This window comes from Oncorhynchus gorbuscha, linkage group LG05, assembly GCF_021184085.1.
Source record: "Oncorhynchus gorbuscha isolate QuinsamMale2020 ecotype Even-year linkage group LG05, OgorEven_v1.0, whole genome shotgun sequence".
Lineage (NCBI taxonomy): Eukaryota > Metazoa > Chordata > Actinopteri > Salmoniformes > Salmonidae > Oncorhynchus > Oncorhynchus gorbuscha.
Genome location: NC_060177.1, coordinates 66,768,856 through 66,784,406, shown reverse-complemented (window position 1 = coordinate 66,784,406; position 15,551 = coordinate 66,768,856). Strand labels below are relative to the sequence as shown.

Below are 15,551 nucleotides of genomic sequence, written 5' to 3'. Positions count from 1 at the left end.
CATTTAAAATAATTTCAATACAAACAGAATCTCCACAAATTAATTTAATGTTAATTAAGCTATTCTGCTATGAATAATGTAATTTCAGACATTTTAAAAAGGCACAGTTTTGTTCAGATAAATGTTCTGTAAATTATCCTATTTACAGCAGAGTATTGGACTCACATTGAGCATTGTAACAATCACATTGCCCACAAATGACCTCCAATATACATTTAACCAAAGTTAAAGGAATGGTTCAACAGCAATATGAAAAATGTAACTCCAAAAACTACACTTGACTTATTCCAGAAACATACGGTGTGTATTGTCTTATTCCCAACATAATTTCCTATGGGGAATGTAACAGCACATTGAAAATCAATGTTGAACATAATCAAATCTATAAGCACACATACTGGCGGAATATCAGGTGACTTTATCCAGACAGATCAAACATAAGCACATATTAGGAAAACTTGTTACAAACACGCTGGAGATTTATAAAAAGAAACACCAATCTTACAATTGCTTAAAACCATGTATTGACTAGTAGACCATATGTTTTTTTACACAGATGTATTTTCCAACCAAGGGGCCAAAAGGGATAAGTTGTGTAAAAAAAACATAATTACATTGTATTAAATTAAAGATTCTCCTGTACTTTTCTATAATTTTTGCCAGTAGTTCTGAAAGTAGCACTAATGAGCCAAGTGGTCCCCAAAAATGACATACTACATCAAGTATGTGCAGATATGTGCAACACGTCATTGACCTCTCTCACTTTGCTGTATGTGCATGATGTGCCTCTTGCTAGCTGTCACTCATATGGCAAGGGGCTGGATCTCATTGGTTGAACTCAAATTGCTAGGGGACTGGCCCACTTGGGGGAAAATGGCACAGCACTGATTCCATAAAACAGTCGGTTTTAAACTTGGGATTTCGTGGCTAATTGAGGTAAGACAGTAATTCTGCTCATTGATTATGCATGTATGAACTACACATTAACACATCCAGCCCACAGCAGGAGGATAAAAATATTTTTTTTAAACTTAAGTCAAAGGTTTCGGAGCATGTCTAAGGTATCAAATGGAGTAGCGCCTAGACCTTTATACTCAGTCCATATCAGGAAGAGGGTAAATACTAAGCTTTTTTCTTTATAAATAACATTCCATTTGTGGCAAGGAATTTGGATGAAATATGATCAATTTAATTTGCGTCAAGGTGGCACAACCAACAGCCCTACTGCTTTAGCGCTGTGCCTGGATTGAACACATAAGGACTAGGGTGAGTTAACATGTCACACACTCAGATAAGACAAAAAATATATAAAAGATATCACATAAAAAAATGACCTATCACTTTTGTCATGTATTGGTGCGAGCACTATTGCTATTATTGCATGCTTGAGTAAAGGTATGTTTAATAAACAATAAAACAAGAATTGACTTGATATTACAATTAAGTACCAGCATAAGGACAAAGACATCCAAGGAATTTGACATAGTTATGTTTTTACTGAGGCACATTTTGTGCTATTTGAGTGAAATGAGAAAGATCAAAATATTCACATTATACATTTCATTTGTTTTCAAAATGTCATCCTCTGATGCTTGAATGCGTTCTCTTAAAATACCTTATTACAACTAAGCAGTTAAGTCAAGCATAAAAATATGATCACTGATTGTTTATGAACTATGGAAGATTATCTATTTCACAAGTATATATCAAGTGACACTGCAAATATTTATTGATCAATATCCCCTGACTTTTGCAACTTTGTTCATCTTAAGTGGAAAAAAATCTAAAATACAAAAACTGTTCCAGATAAAGATCCAAAAAACAGTATTTAAGTACATTGACTAAAAACATGATAGTTTAAAAAATATATAAAAACATTATGTGCTTGTAAATCCTATAGGAAAGAAATGTTGGTTTCCATTTAAACTCCTAAATTATATTGGTCCACAGTTCAGGTCAGTAGGTCCCAATTATAGAATTTGTTTAACAAAACGACCAAAAATAAAATGCATTTAATATACTACACCCTGGTATCTTAACTTAAAGACTAGTGAGCTTTAACAAAACAAGCTCTGAAACAATGTCAACAGACAACTAGAGGGAGAGAGCAAAACACTAGAATAGAAAACATACAGGTAAATGAATAGAGGGACAAAGAAAAGGCCAAGTGAAGAAGTTACAGAAAGCCGGGGGGGGGGGGGGGGTTAGAGAGCGAGAGAGAGGTGTTTATCTGTCCTTGGAACCCAGTTTCTCAATGAGGTCCTGCAGAGGGGCCAGCTCACGACGATCAATGAGGTTGAACTCCTACACAGTAAAATACCACACAAGCCATATGTAATCAAACAACTTTTTACCTGCTATACTATATTTACACAGGATAGTAACAAGTATGCCTGTTAACCATTAATTATAATTGCACAATACATCAATTGGAATAGAATACCATTTACTACATTCATGGAGACATGAAATATGACAAGACTCCTCTGATAGAATCATGACAATCATTTCTAAACAGCAATAAAGAGAACATTTGATATTTGGAATGTATTAGAAGTGGCACCTGGACAAAGAAGATGAAGTGTTTGAAGGAGGTGTTGAGGTGAGCCTCCTCCTGCAGTTGCATCACAGAGTCAAAATGCTGGTGGTAGATGTGGGCATAGACTCTGAACAGGCGCTTCAGAATAGTCTTGGCCACGGACATAAAGTTCTTGGGAAAGGGCACTCCTAAGGGAGACAGAGCGGGAGTTCTATTATCTAAAAGCCAAAAGGTCTAGGCTAAATTTATAAAGGTTTCAAATTTATACAAAGCAAATTTAACTAACCTATCTTGGAGGGGAAGAGTGTCTCATCATCCAGCTGATCCTGCACCCAGGTCATCAGGTAGTCTATGTACTTGGGAGCAGAGCACTTGATGGGTTTTTTTATGTTGGTGCCATCCGCCCAGTGGTATTCATACCTTGAGAGAGGTAGAGATGGACCAATAGCGAGATGGAATGAGAATTTTAGTTTAGTTTTAATAATTTCACTTTATGGCTTCCTCTGAATGTTTTTGGCACAATTCATCATCACTGTTTGTTGGACAGTCACACATGGCTAGAAGAGGGCATCTTCCTAACAAGACCCAGTTTGGGGTATAAAAAGGTTGTCCTATTAGACACAAAGCATTTTACCAGCACACAGATTTACTTTCTGTTCTTAGAAGAGATTTACCATAAATGATTAGTAGAGAGTATACTAGAGTAAGATTCAGGAGCTGGAAAAGAGCATAAGAGACAAGCAGAGGCAGAGGTGTTAACATTTACGATAGCAAATTTCAATTTACAAAAAGAAAAAACGACATTTCGTCTCTTGAGGTTCTAGTCATGAAATCTATGCAGCCTACTCAATCACTTTAAAAAAATACTGTTTAAGGGCCTCCTGGGCCATATACAGCGTTCCTCACTGAGTTCTTAAATCAGACCATGTAGTCATGGCAGATAATATTCAATTTTTTGGGTGACTTTAATATTCACATGGAAAAGTCCACAGACCCACTCCAAAAGGCTTTCGGAGCCATCGACTCAGTGGGTTTTGTCCAACATGTCTCTGGACCCACTCACTGTCACAGTCATACGCTGGACCTAGTTTTGTCCCATGGAATAAATGTTGTGGATCTTAATGTTTTGCCTTATAATCCTGGACTATCGGACCACTATTTTATTACATTGCAATCGCAATAAATAATCTGCTCAGACCCCAACCAAGGATCATCAAAAGTCATGCTATAAATTCTCAGACAACCCACAGATTCCTAGATGCCCTTCCAGACTCCCTCCACCTACCCAAGGTAGTCAAAAATCAGTTAACCTCTTTGGGCTTGGGGGCAGTATTGAGTAGCTTAGATGAATAAGGTGCCCAGAGTAAACGGTCTGCTACTCAGGCCCAGAAGCTAAGATATGCATATTATTTGTAGATTTGGATAGAAAACACTGAAGTTTCTAAAACTGTGTGAATGATGTCTGAGTATAACAGAACTATATGAGAGGCAAAAACCTGAGAAAAAAAATCCAACCAGGAAGTGGGAAATCTGAAGGTTTGTAGCTTTAAGTAAATGTCTATCCAAAATAGTTTAAATTTGGTCCGATTGCACTTCCTAAGGCTTCCAATAGATGTCAACAGTCTCAGGGGGAGCGAATAAGAGCTGTTTGACTAAGGGGTCTGGCAGAATGCCATGAGCTAAGTCACGCGCGTGGCCGTGAGAGCGAGCTGCGTTCCCTTTATTTCTAAAGACAAAGGAATTGTTCGGTTGGAATATTATTGAAGATCTATGATAAAAACACCCTAAAGATTGTTTGACATGTTTCTACGAACTGTAATTGAACTGTTTTGACATGGTCTGGACTAAGTGCCTGCGCCTTGTGAATTTGTGAACTAAAAGCGAACAAAAAGGAGGTATTTGGACATAATCGAACAAAACAAACATTTATTGTGGGACTGGGATTCCTGGGAGTGCATTCTGATGAAAATCAAAGGTAAGTGAATATTTATAATGCTATTTCTGACTTCTGTTGACTCCACAACATGGCAGGTATCTATATGGCTTGTTTTGGTGGCTAAGCGCTGTACTCAGATTATTCCTTGGTGTGCTTTCGCTGTAAAGCTTTTTTGAAATCCGACACAGCAGTTGTATTAAGGAGAAGTATACCTTTAATTCCACGCATAACATAACAATTTTCATCAACATTTATGATGAGTATTTCTGTAAATATATGTGGATCTCTGCAAAATCACCGGGTGTTTTGGAAGCAAAACATTACTGAACATAATGCGCCAATGTAAACTGACATTTTCTTTATCGAACAAAACATACATGTATTGTGTAACATGAAGTCCTATGAGTGCCGTTTGATGAAGATCAAAGGTTAGTGATTAACTTTCTATTTCTGCTTTTTGTGACTCCTCTCTTTGGCTGGAAAAATGGCTGTGTATTTTTGTGACTAGGCACTGACCTAACATAATCGCATGGTATGCTTTCGTCATAAAGCCTTTTTGAAATCTGACATTGTGGTGGGAAACATGTTTCTTTAAAATGGTGTATAATACTTGTATGTTTGAGGAATTTTATTGAGATTTCTGTTGTTTGAATTTGGTGCCCTGCACTTTCACTGGCTGTTGTCAAATCGATCCTGTTAACGGGATTTCAGCCACAAGAAGTTAACCACCTAACTGAGGAACTCAATTTAACCCTGCGTAATACCCTAGACGCAGTCGCACCCCTAAAAATAAAAAACATTTGTCCTAACAAACTAGCTCCCTGGTATACAGAAAATACCCAAGCTCTGAAGCAAGATTCCAAAAATAATGGAACGGAAATGGCACTACACCAAACTGGAAGTCTTCCGACTAGCTTGGAAAGACAGTACCGTGCAGTATCGAAGAGCCCTCACTGCTGCTCGATCATCCTATTTTTTCAACTTAATTGAGGAAAATAAGAACAATCCTAAATGTATTTTTGATACTGTCACAAAGCTAACTAAAAAGCAGCATTCCAAGAGAGGATGGCTTTCACTTCAGCAGTTATAAATTAATGAACTTCCTTGAGGAAAAGATCATGATCATTAGAAAGCAAATTACGGACTCCTCTTTAAATTTCATATTCCTCCAAAAGCTCAGTTGTCCTGAGTCTGCACAACTCTGCCAGGACCTAGGATCAAAGGAGACACTCAAGTGTTTTAGTACTACATCTCTTGACACAATGATGAAAATAATCATGGCCTCTAAACCTTCAAGCTACATCCTGGACCCTATTCTAACTAAACTACTGAAAGAGCTGCTTGGCCCGCCTATGTTGAAAATAATAAAACACGGCACTCAATCCACCGGATGTGTACCAAACGTGGCAGTAATAAAGCCTCTCTTGCAAAAGCCAAACCTTGACCCAGAAAATATTAAAAACTATTGGCCAATATCGAATCTCCCATTCCTCTCAACAACAAAAAAATACAAGCTGTTGCGTAGCAACTCACTGCCTTCCTGAAGACATAGTATTGGCACCCCCCTTTGGTTGTGCTAGTGGTGTGGGGGCTGTGCTTTGGCAAAGTGGTTGGGGTTATATCCTGCCTGGGGGTATCGTCGGACGGGGCCACAGTGTCTCCCGACCCCTCCCGTCTCAGCCTCCAATATTTATGCTGCAGTAGTGTGTGTCGGGGGGCTCGGGTCAGTCTGTTCTATCTGGAGTATTTCTCCCGTCTTATCCGGTGTCCTGTGTGAATTTAAGTATGCACTCTTTTTCTCTCTGAGGACCTGAGCCCTAGGACCATGCCTTAGGACTACCTGGCCTGATAACTCCTTACTGTCCCAAATCCACCTGGCCGTGCTGCTGCTCCAGTTTCAACTGTTCTGCCTGCGGCTATGGAACCCTGACCTATTCACCGGACGTGCTACCTTTCCCAGTCAACTCTCTAGAGACAGCAGGAGCGGTAGAGACTCTGAATGATCGGCTATGAAAAGCCAACTGACATTTACTCCTGAGGTGCTGACCCTCGACAACCACTGTGATTATTATTATTTGACCCTGGTCATCTATGAACATTTTAAAATCTTGGCCATGTACTGTTATAATCTCCACCCAGCACAACCAGAAGAGGACTGGCCACCCCTCATAACCTGGTTCCTCTAGATTTCTTTCTAGGTTCTGGCCTTTTCTAGGGAGTTTTTCCTAGCCACCGTGCTTCTACACCTGCATTGCTTGCTGTTTGGAGTTTTAGGCTGGGTTTCTGTACAGCACTTTGTGACATATGCTGATGTAAGAAAGGCTTTATAAATACATTTGATTGAATTAGTCAAAAAAATTTAAACAATTAAATTTGATTGACCTTGAGACCGAAATTAGAGCAAGAAGAAGGAACTCTGAGGAAGTACCAAAACTACACAGAAAATATATACAATGCAACATATAAAGTGTTTCACGAGCTGAAATAACATTTTCTAGGTTATTTTAACACACAAAAAGCTTATTTCTCTCAAATGTTGTGTTCAATTTCTTTTTAGCACCACTGTTAGTGAGCATTTCTCGTTTTCCAAGATAATCCATCCACCTGAAAAATGTGGCATATCAAGAAGCTGATTAAACAGCATGATCATTACACAGGTGCATCTTGTGCTGGGGACAATTAAAGGCTATGCTCAATTTTGGTTGTCAGACAACACAATGCCCCTGACGTCTCAAGTTGAGGGAGTGTGCACTTGGCATGCTGACTGCAGGAATGCCCACCAGAGCTGTTAGAGAATTGAATGCACAGAGATACCATGATACCATGACGAGATCCTCTCATGTTTCAGCATGATAATGCATGATAATGCACAGCCACATGTTGCAAAAATCTATCTGTACACAATTCCTGAAAGCTGAAAATAACCCAGTTCTTCCATAGCCTGCATACTCAGACATGTCACCCATTGAGCATGTTTGGGATGCTCTGGATCTACGTGTACAACAGTGTGTTCCAGGTCCAGGGAATATCCAGCAACTTCGCACAGCCATTGAAGAGGAGTGGGACAACATTCCACAGGCTCCAACCAATGGCCTGATCAACTCAATGTGAAGGAGAAGCTGCATGAGGCAAATGGCAGTCACACCAGATACTGACTGGTTTTCTGATCCACACCCCTACCTTTTTCCCCCTTATTTTTTAACAGTTATTTGTGACTAAGATTCACATCTGTATTCCCAGTGATGTGAAATCCATAGACTTGGACCTACAGAATTTATTTTTCAAAGTGTAACACAGTAAAATATTACAAATTGTTGCATTTTTTTTTTTAGCTGACAAGAATCAATTGACAAAGTGTCTCAAAGAAGGACTGATGAACTAGGCTTCATTTTCCCCTTTAAATCATATAAATCGGATCACCACTCCTGTGAGAAGATTTGTGAATATGGGCTCAGAAAACTCCAGAAAGTATGTTATGTACTGCATTAACACTAAAAACATGAAGTGAAACTAATGCAAGGAACAAAAGTTTAAAATTAGGTATCAAAATGTAACATTTGTGTGTGTGTGTGTGTGTGGGGGGGGGGGGGGGGAGTCAGGCCTGAGCTGACCATAGCAGTGACATGTGAATAACTAACATATTCATGTTTAAGTGGAACTGACAGCGTTTTAGCAACATGAAATTGTATTATGATAATATAGACCCCCAGGAAGAATATTACACTTTTTACATTCTGACAAGCAAGCACTTAAATAGGGTCATTTTCACACATTCATAGAATGTTTGGGAATGACGTTGAGTAAGGTATTTGTGTTCTATAGTAATATAGTGGGAATGTGGCTATGCGTTTGGACAATTAATAAACACGTCAGCAAATAAATCAGTCTTACCCAGGACAGGAGTCTACACAGACCGGTGCGCCATAGCCAATCAGAGATACAATAGGGCTATATGCAAATAAGCCATTTAAACACATGGGCCTGCCATCATTCACTTTTAACTGGATTGTGTGTTTACAGGCAGTAGCAACAGTGCGACTTTAGATTATTATATTTTTTTAATGGCTAAAAAGCCAAACTACACCTGAATGGATTTCTGCAAATAGGTCTTACATTTGGAAACTTTACAGTCCTATTGATCAAACCATCATGAAAAGCTAGGCTCTCTCTCCCTCAGTTTCCTATACATCAACAATATCAACTAATGTTAGCAAGACCGATATAATCTCAAATCTAAACGAGGAAACGGTAGATAAACCCTCAAACTTATTCAGCTCGTAGTTGGCAGTCAAAATTGCACTGCTAAATGATGGAATAGTAGCCTGCTTGCCCGCCAATGCATGCTTGTCCCAAGCCACGTTTTGACGACTGAAGGGGAACTTGCCTGTCCGCCCATTTGACAATGCTAAATACATTTGATTGACAACTAAGAGCTATGCTAAACTGTGGATGACACATTTCTTGCTCGCTAAATAAATGACACCATGTCTTGCCTGCCACAGAAAAACAATATGGGGGACAAAGTTGGCCACTCACCCAATGTCATCATCCTAACCAGCGGCTACACAACATGAACAAAAATATGCAGACACCTGCTTGTCGAACATCTTATTCCAAAATCATGGACATTAATATGGAGTTGGTCCCCCTTATGCTGCTATAATAGCCTACACTAGTGGGATGGCTTTCCACTAGATGTTAGAACATTGCTGGGGTAACTTGCTTCCAATCAGCATTAGTGAGGTCAGGCACTGATGTTGGGCAATTAGGCCTGGCTCGCAGTCGGCGTTCCAATTTATCCCAAAGGTGTTCGATGGGGTTGAGGTCAGGGCTCTGTGCAGACCAGACAAATTCTTCCACACCTATCGACAAACAATTTCTGGATGGACCTCCCTTTGTGCACGGGTGCATTGCTGAAATGGTAAAGGCCTTCCCCAAACTGTTGCCACAAAAGTTGGAAGCACAGAATCATGTAAAATGTCATTGTATACTGTAGCGTTAAGATTTCCCATCACTGCAACTAAGGGGCCTAGCCCGAACCATGAAAAACATCTGCAGACTATTATTCCTCCTCCAAACTTTACAGTTGGCACTATGCATTGGGGCATGTAGTGTTCTCCTGGCATCCGCCAAACCCAGATTTGTCCGTCGGACTGCCAGATGGTAAAGCATGACACCTCACTACACAGAGCGCGTTTCCACTGCTCCAGAGACCAATGGTGTCAAGCTTTACACCACTCCAGCCGACACATGCTGATCTTAAGCTTGCCACGTTGAAAGTCACTGAGCGCTTCAGTAAGGCCAATCGACTGTCAATGTTTGTCTATGGAGATTGCATGGCGGTGTCCTTGATTTTCATACACCTGTCAGCAAAGGGTGTGGCTGACATAGCCAAATCTACACATTTGAAAGGGTGTCCACATAGTTAGCTACACGATATGTAAAAAAGTATCTAACGTTAGGCTAAATACGTTAGCTCATCTAGCTAGCTGGGTAACGTTAGTCCCATTTAGCTAACTGTATTAAACGTAAGACAAAAGTTACAGCTACAATCTGTGGTTACATCATGACTAGCTACCTAAATAGATAAGCTAGCCTATTAGCCACGTTATGACTGACTTGTGATCATTTCCCTTGGTAGTTTGATTGTGTTGGTATTCCCAGCCTTAGTTACATTCGTCCGCTTTTGTCCAAAATAAAGTCATAGAAAGTGAAACAGGGCATCCCGAATGGCTGGAGGAAGCAAACGATGTACCAGGCCAGCTGTGATTATAGAACCTGGTAGCAATATTTGTTGGACTACAAACATGCATTGGTTTATTAAATGAATCCATGCATTGAACTGCATCCATCTATTCTGCCAACAATGCCTTACTCTGTCATTGAGTCATATAACTTCATTTTTAAAACCTCTTATAACGTAGATTTTGTAGCATGAACTGGAAATGTTATATTTTGACTGATATGATCATCTGTTATATCTGCAAAGCAGTTTACTTTTGTTTAAGTGGAACAGCATTATCACTCTTCAGGTCATTTCAGAGAATACTACAAATTAAAAATAGGGAACATGTATGGAATGTGTCCATCTGATGAAGGTTCTTAAGCCAAAAGTTGGTCAAATTCATCCACAGCAAAAAGGTGTGGAATTTCCTTTTCCATTTGAATAGTCTGTCTCCCTGCCCATCTTACCTGGGCCCTGCAGACATCACAGAACAGCTGGTCTCAGTGCAGAACTCAGTAATGGTGCCGTAGAGCATGTTGATCTGATTGAAGAAGTCCACAGCTGAAACGGAGAACAGACCCTTATTCTAATATTGATTCAATAGTTTATTCCCCCTCAATACCCCATAATGACAAAGTAAAAACAGGTTTAGAAATGTTTGCAAATGTATTCAAAATAAACTGAAATAGCAGTTTTGGCAGCAATTACAGCCTTGAGTCTTCCTTGGCACAAAACTACAAGTTTGACATGTTTCTCCCATTCTTCTCTGCTGATCCTCTCAAGCTCTGTCAGGTTGGATGGGGAGTGTTGCTGCACAGCTATTTTCAGGTCTCTTCAGGGCTGTTCGATTATTTTCAAGTCCAGGCTCTGGCTGGGCCACTCAAGGATATTCACAGACTTGTCCCAAAGCCACTCCTGCGTTGTCTTGGCTGTGTGCTTAGGGTCGTTGTCCTGTTGGAAGGTCACCCCAGACTGAGATCCTGAGCACCCTGGAGCAGGTTTTCATCAAGGATCTCTGTACTTTGCTCCGTTAATCTCTTCCTCAATCCTGACTAGTCTCCCAGTCCCTGACACTGAAAAACATCCCCACAGCATGATGCTGCCACCACCATGCTTCACTGTAGGGATGGTGCCAGGATTCCTCCAGACCTGACGCTTGGCATTCAGGCCAAAGAGTTCCATCTTGGTTTCATCAGACCAGAGAATTATTTTTTCATGGTCTGAGAGTCTAAGTGCATTTTGGCAAACTCAAAGCGGGCAGTCATGTGCCTTTTACTGAGGAGTGGCTTTTCGTCTGGCCACTCCACCATAAAGGCCTGATTGGTGGAGTGCTGCAGAGATGGTTGTCCTTCTCAAAGGTTCTCCAATCTCCATAGAGGAACTCTGGAGCTCTGTCAAGAGTGACCGTTGGGGTCTTTGTCACCTCCTTGACTAAGGCCCTTCTCCCCCAATTGCAGAGTTTGGCCGGGCGGCCAGCTCAGGAAGAGTCTTGGTGGTTCCAAACTTCTTCCTTTTAAGAATGATGGAGGTCACTGTGTTCTTGGTGACCTTCAATGCTGAAGAACTGTTTTGGTACCCTTCTCCAGATCTGTGCTTTGCTTTGATACAATCCTGTCTCTGAGCTCAACGGACAATTCCTTCGACCTCATGGCTTGGTTTTTGCTCTGACATGCATTGTCAACTGTGGGACCTTATATAGACAGAAGGGTGCCTTTCCAAATAATGTCCAATCAATTGAAATGTTCCACAGGTGGACAGTTACAGAAACATCTCAAGGATGACCAGTGGAAACAGGATGCACCTGAGCTCAATTTCTAGTCTTACAGCAAAGCGTCTGAATACTTAAAAAAATAAACATTATTTACATTAACAAATTATACATTTTCCAACATTTCTAAACCTGTTTTCACTTTGTCATTATGTGGTATTGTGTATGTAGATTGATGAAGGGGAGAGACAAAACAATTTCAACGTAACAAAATGTGGAAAAAGTGAACTGCATACTTTTCCAAATGCGTGCAGACACCCACAGTTGTGGTCAAATATATTGGCAGCCTTGTACTTCTTTCAAGTAACTCACTATTTTCCCTTAAAAAAAAGTTGAAATTTACCAAAGTATTTAGTCTCCACAATTCTTAATTTCACTGTTAATATTACTAAACCTTTGTTTTTGATTCAGAACTTAATATATCCATTTAATATCAGAAAATAAACAAATAGCATTAACAAAATTGACACCCTAGACTTATTTGTTAGCACAGCCATTGGTCAAAATAACTGCAATCAAGCTCTTCCTATAACCATCAGAGCTTCCTGCACCTCTGTACTGGACCTCCTCTTAAGCAAACTGCTCCAGTTCTACCAGATGTGAAGGGTCCCTTCTCCCAACTGCTGTTTCAGATCTCTCCACAAGTTTAATGGTATTTAGATCTTGACTCATTGCTGGCCACTTCAGAACAGTACAGCGTTTGTCTTGAACCATTCCTGGATGCGTTTTGAAGTGTATTTTGGGGGGGGGGGGGGGGGTCATTCTCCTGCTGGAAGACACATGACCTAAGGAGACCCAGCTTTCCGATACTGGGCCAAACATTGCGTTCCAAAATGCCTTGGTACTCTCCTGATTTCATGATGCCATGCACACATTCAAGGCACCCATTGCCAGAGGCAGCAGAGCAACTAAAAAACATCACTGAACCGCCATGTTTGACTGTAGAGAATGTGTTCTTTTCTACAAAGGCTTCATTTTGTTTTCTGTAAAACATACATATGGTATTCTTTACCAAAATGCTCTAATCTGTCCACAGGACATTCTCCCAGAAGGATTTTGTCATTTCCAGGTGTGGCAAATTGCAGTCGGGCTTTCTTTATGTCTCTTTCTCAGCAGTGGGGAGAAAGAGACATAGGAAAGCCTGGTGGCAATTTGCCAACACACCTAGACATGCCAAAATCCTTCTGGGAGAATGTCCTGTGGACAGATTGGTCTCCTACCATATAATCCCCTTTCATTGAGTTGGCAACGGATGGTGTGAGATGAAACTGTGATACCTTCTTTCTGATAGTCAGCTTGAATCCGTGCACCAGTTGATCGAGGTGCTTTCTCCACCATTCTAACAATCCTTCGCTACAATCATCCATCAAGTTCTCTTGCGGCCAAATCCAGAGAGGTTGGCTACTGTGGCATGGGCCTTAAACAACTTGATGACATTGCGTACAGTGGAAACAAAAACATCAAGGTCTGAAGACGGACTTGTAGCCTCGAGATTGTCCGTGCTTGTCTACAATCTTGCGTATGACTGACCTCAGATAATTCTCTGGTTTCTTTCATTTTCTCCATGTTCATTGAGGTACACACAGCAACAAGATGAGAATGAGTCCTTTTCTCTATTCAAACTCATTGAATGAGGGATTTTTATATTGCAGGCACCTGCAACACACCACAGGTGAGTTCAATTCCAAAGTAAAGGTGCTTGAAATCAAATTATTTCTAATTACTTATGCCAATAATATTGTCTGGGACATTTTCAGATTCCTTTGTGGAATAAGGTAAGATTTAGTAAATTATTCCCATTTTTTGGGGTTCTGTTCAACTGCAAACCAAAAACATACATATGTGGATACCAAAATATTTTTTCATTTAACCAGTTTTCTGGAAGAAATTGTGCATTATTTGAGTCATTTCGCAGACGTGCTTATCCAGAGCCACTTACTGGAGCGATTAGGGTTAAATGCCTTGCTCAAGGGCAACAGATTCAAACCAGCGACCTTGCGGTTACTGAACCAATGCTCTTAACCACTAGGCTACTAGACTGTGTGGTCACCTGTGAAACCTAAAGGCTGTCATTAAGAACAGGTGTCAATTAAATCTTCTGTGCTACCCTCCTTCAATCACCCTTTACTCACTGTTAACAGCAATCCACTCATTGAGATCTTCCCCCTCTGGCAGCATGACAGCCTGCCTCAGGTTCCCACTCCCCAGCGTTGCCTCTGCATGCTTCAACAGCTCGTATTGGTGGGAGCCCTCTGGGATGTTCTTCTTCGGCTTGAAGGTCTTAGACGAGCGACTGCCACTGGATCAAGGGAGGAGAGGGAGCTCGAGTCAAACTGCGATGTTCCATGTTTTAGCTAATAGTGATGAGTAGATGTGCTCACTGCTCAGATATGAAATCATACAAGTCTGACAGTCTTCCTGTTAAACACTGTCCTCTAATCAGCAGACAGCAACAAAACAGGAAGGAACCCATGCTATATATAATTGTTTGCTAGTTAACTTGTTCACTAACGTTAGTTTTCGACATGCTAAAAATGCGTCAATGAGCAGTTCCCATCAGTGACACTTAACTTAAGCTAGCTATAACGTGACATGATCGTGTTATTTAGCTAACTAACGTTAGCTCATCTAGCTAGCTGGGTAACGTTAGTCGCATTTAGCTAACTATATTAAAACGTAAAACAAGTTACAGCGACAACTATGACAATCTGTGGTTACATCATGACTAATGAGTATACCTCTCTGCATCTAAAGTTATGCAAACATAGCTAGCCAGTTAGGTAACGTTAGCTAACTACGAGTAAAAACGTGACATATAACTAGCTTTACTTACAATAGGAAGCTCATCGTTAACTTAGTTTCGGCCGTAAAACGAAGACAAATGCAGACCAAAGAATATCGAAGCTCAAAAGAACTGTCGTATCGAACGTTTCACTAGTTGTTTGGTGAATATACAGCCTTTCTAGCTTCCCTGGTGAAAAGTCTCCGAACTTTCTAACTCTTCTCTCACTTGTCAGTGTAATCGTACCCTGAAGAAAGAATATTTTGACGTAGATAGTTAGCGCAACATTTTGCCGACATGTACGTTTGTCGCCCTCATTTGGATTCTCGTGGAAATGACTTCAGAAATTGTTGTAATATGGATGGTTCAGCAGTATTTATACGGTCCTTAAAATGCTGGTTTCTTGGGACGTTCAAACTCTGAAGTTACACAATTTAAGTTTAAATTTGTTAGGTTTTTATGTGGGACGTCACAAGTATTTCGGATAGCACTAGCAGTATTGATACGCAATTACACATCATGCCATACGCATTTATACAAAATTATATTTAAGTGTCAGATAATTCTTGACTTCCGGATGCACCTCAGTTTTTTTATGGCAGAGGCACATGCTAAATGACAATGGGCCCCACGTGTCTGCGTTTGGTTGTTTTCACCAGTCACAAGCCGATTGCGATCCATACGTTTGGCGATTGTAAACCAAATGGGCATTTTCAATAAAACAAGTGATTTTAATTTTCTATTGTTTTCAGTGGTGAACTCAAACTAGTCAAGGATAGTTTTTCAGAACATAAACCAGGG

The 15,551-nt window shown here is 40.3% G+C and overlaps 1 protein-coding gene across 1 annotated transcript; it reads right to left on the bottom strand.

The window, feature by feature from the left end:
- Positions 1 to 31: 31 nt before the first annotated feature.
- Positions 32 to 15,223, bottom strand: mob1a (MOB kinase activator 1A). Its single transcript, XM_046350798.1, has 6 exons — positions 14,802 to 15,223; positions 14,101 to 14,267; positions 10,668 to 10,761; positions 2,826 to 2,959; positions 2,564 to 2,727; positions 32 to 2,304 (listed from the first exon to the last, which is right to left on the bottom strand). Exons 1-6 carry the CDS (start codon positions 14,813 to 14,815, stop codon positions 2,227 to 2,229), a joined length of 651 nt encoding a protein of 216 aa, XP_046206754.1. The 5' UTR covers positions 14,816 to 15,223; the 3' UTR covers positions 32 to 2,226.
- Between the last annotated feature and the right edge of the window lie 328 nt (positions 15,224 to 15,551).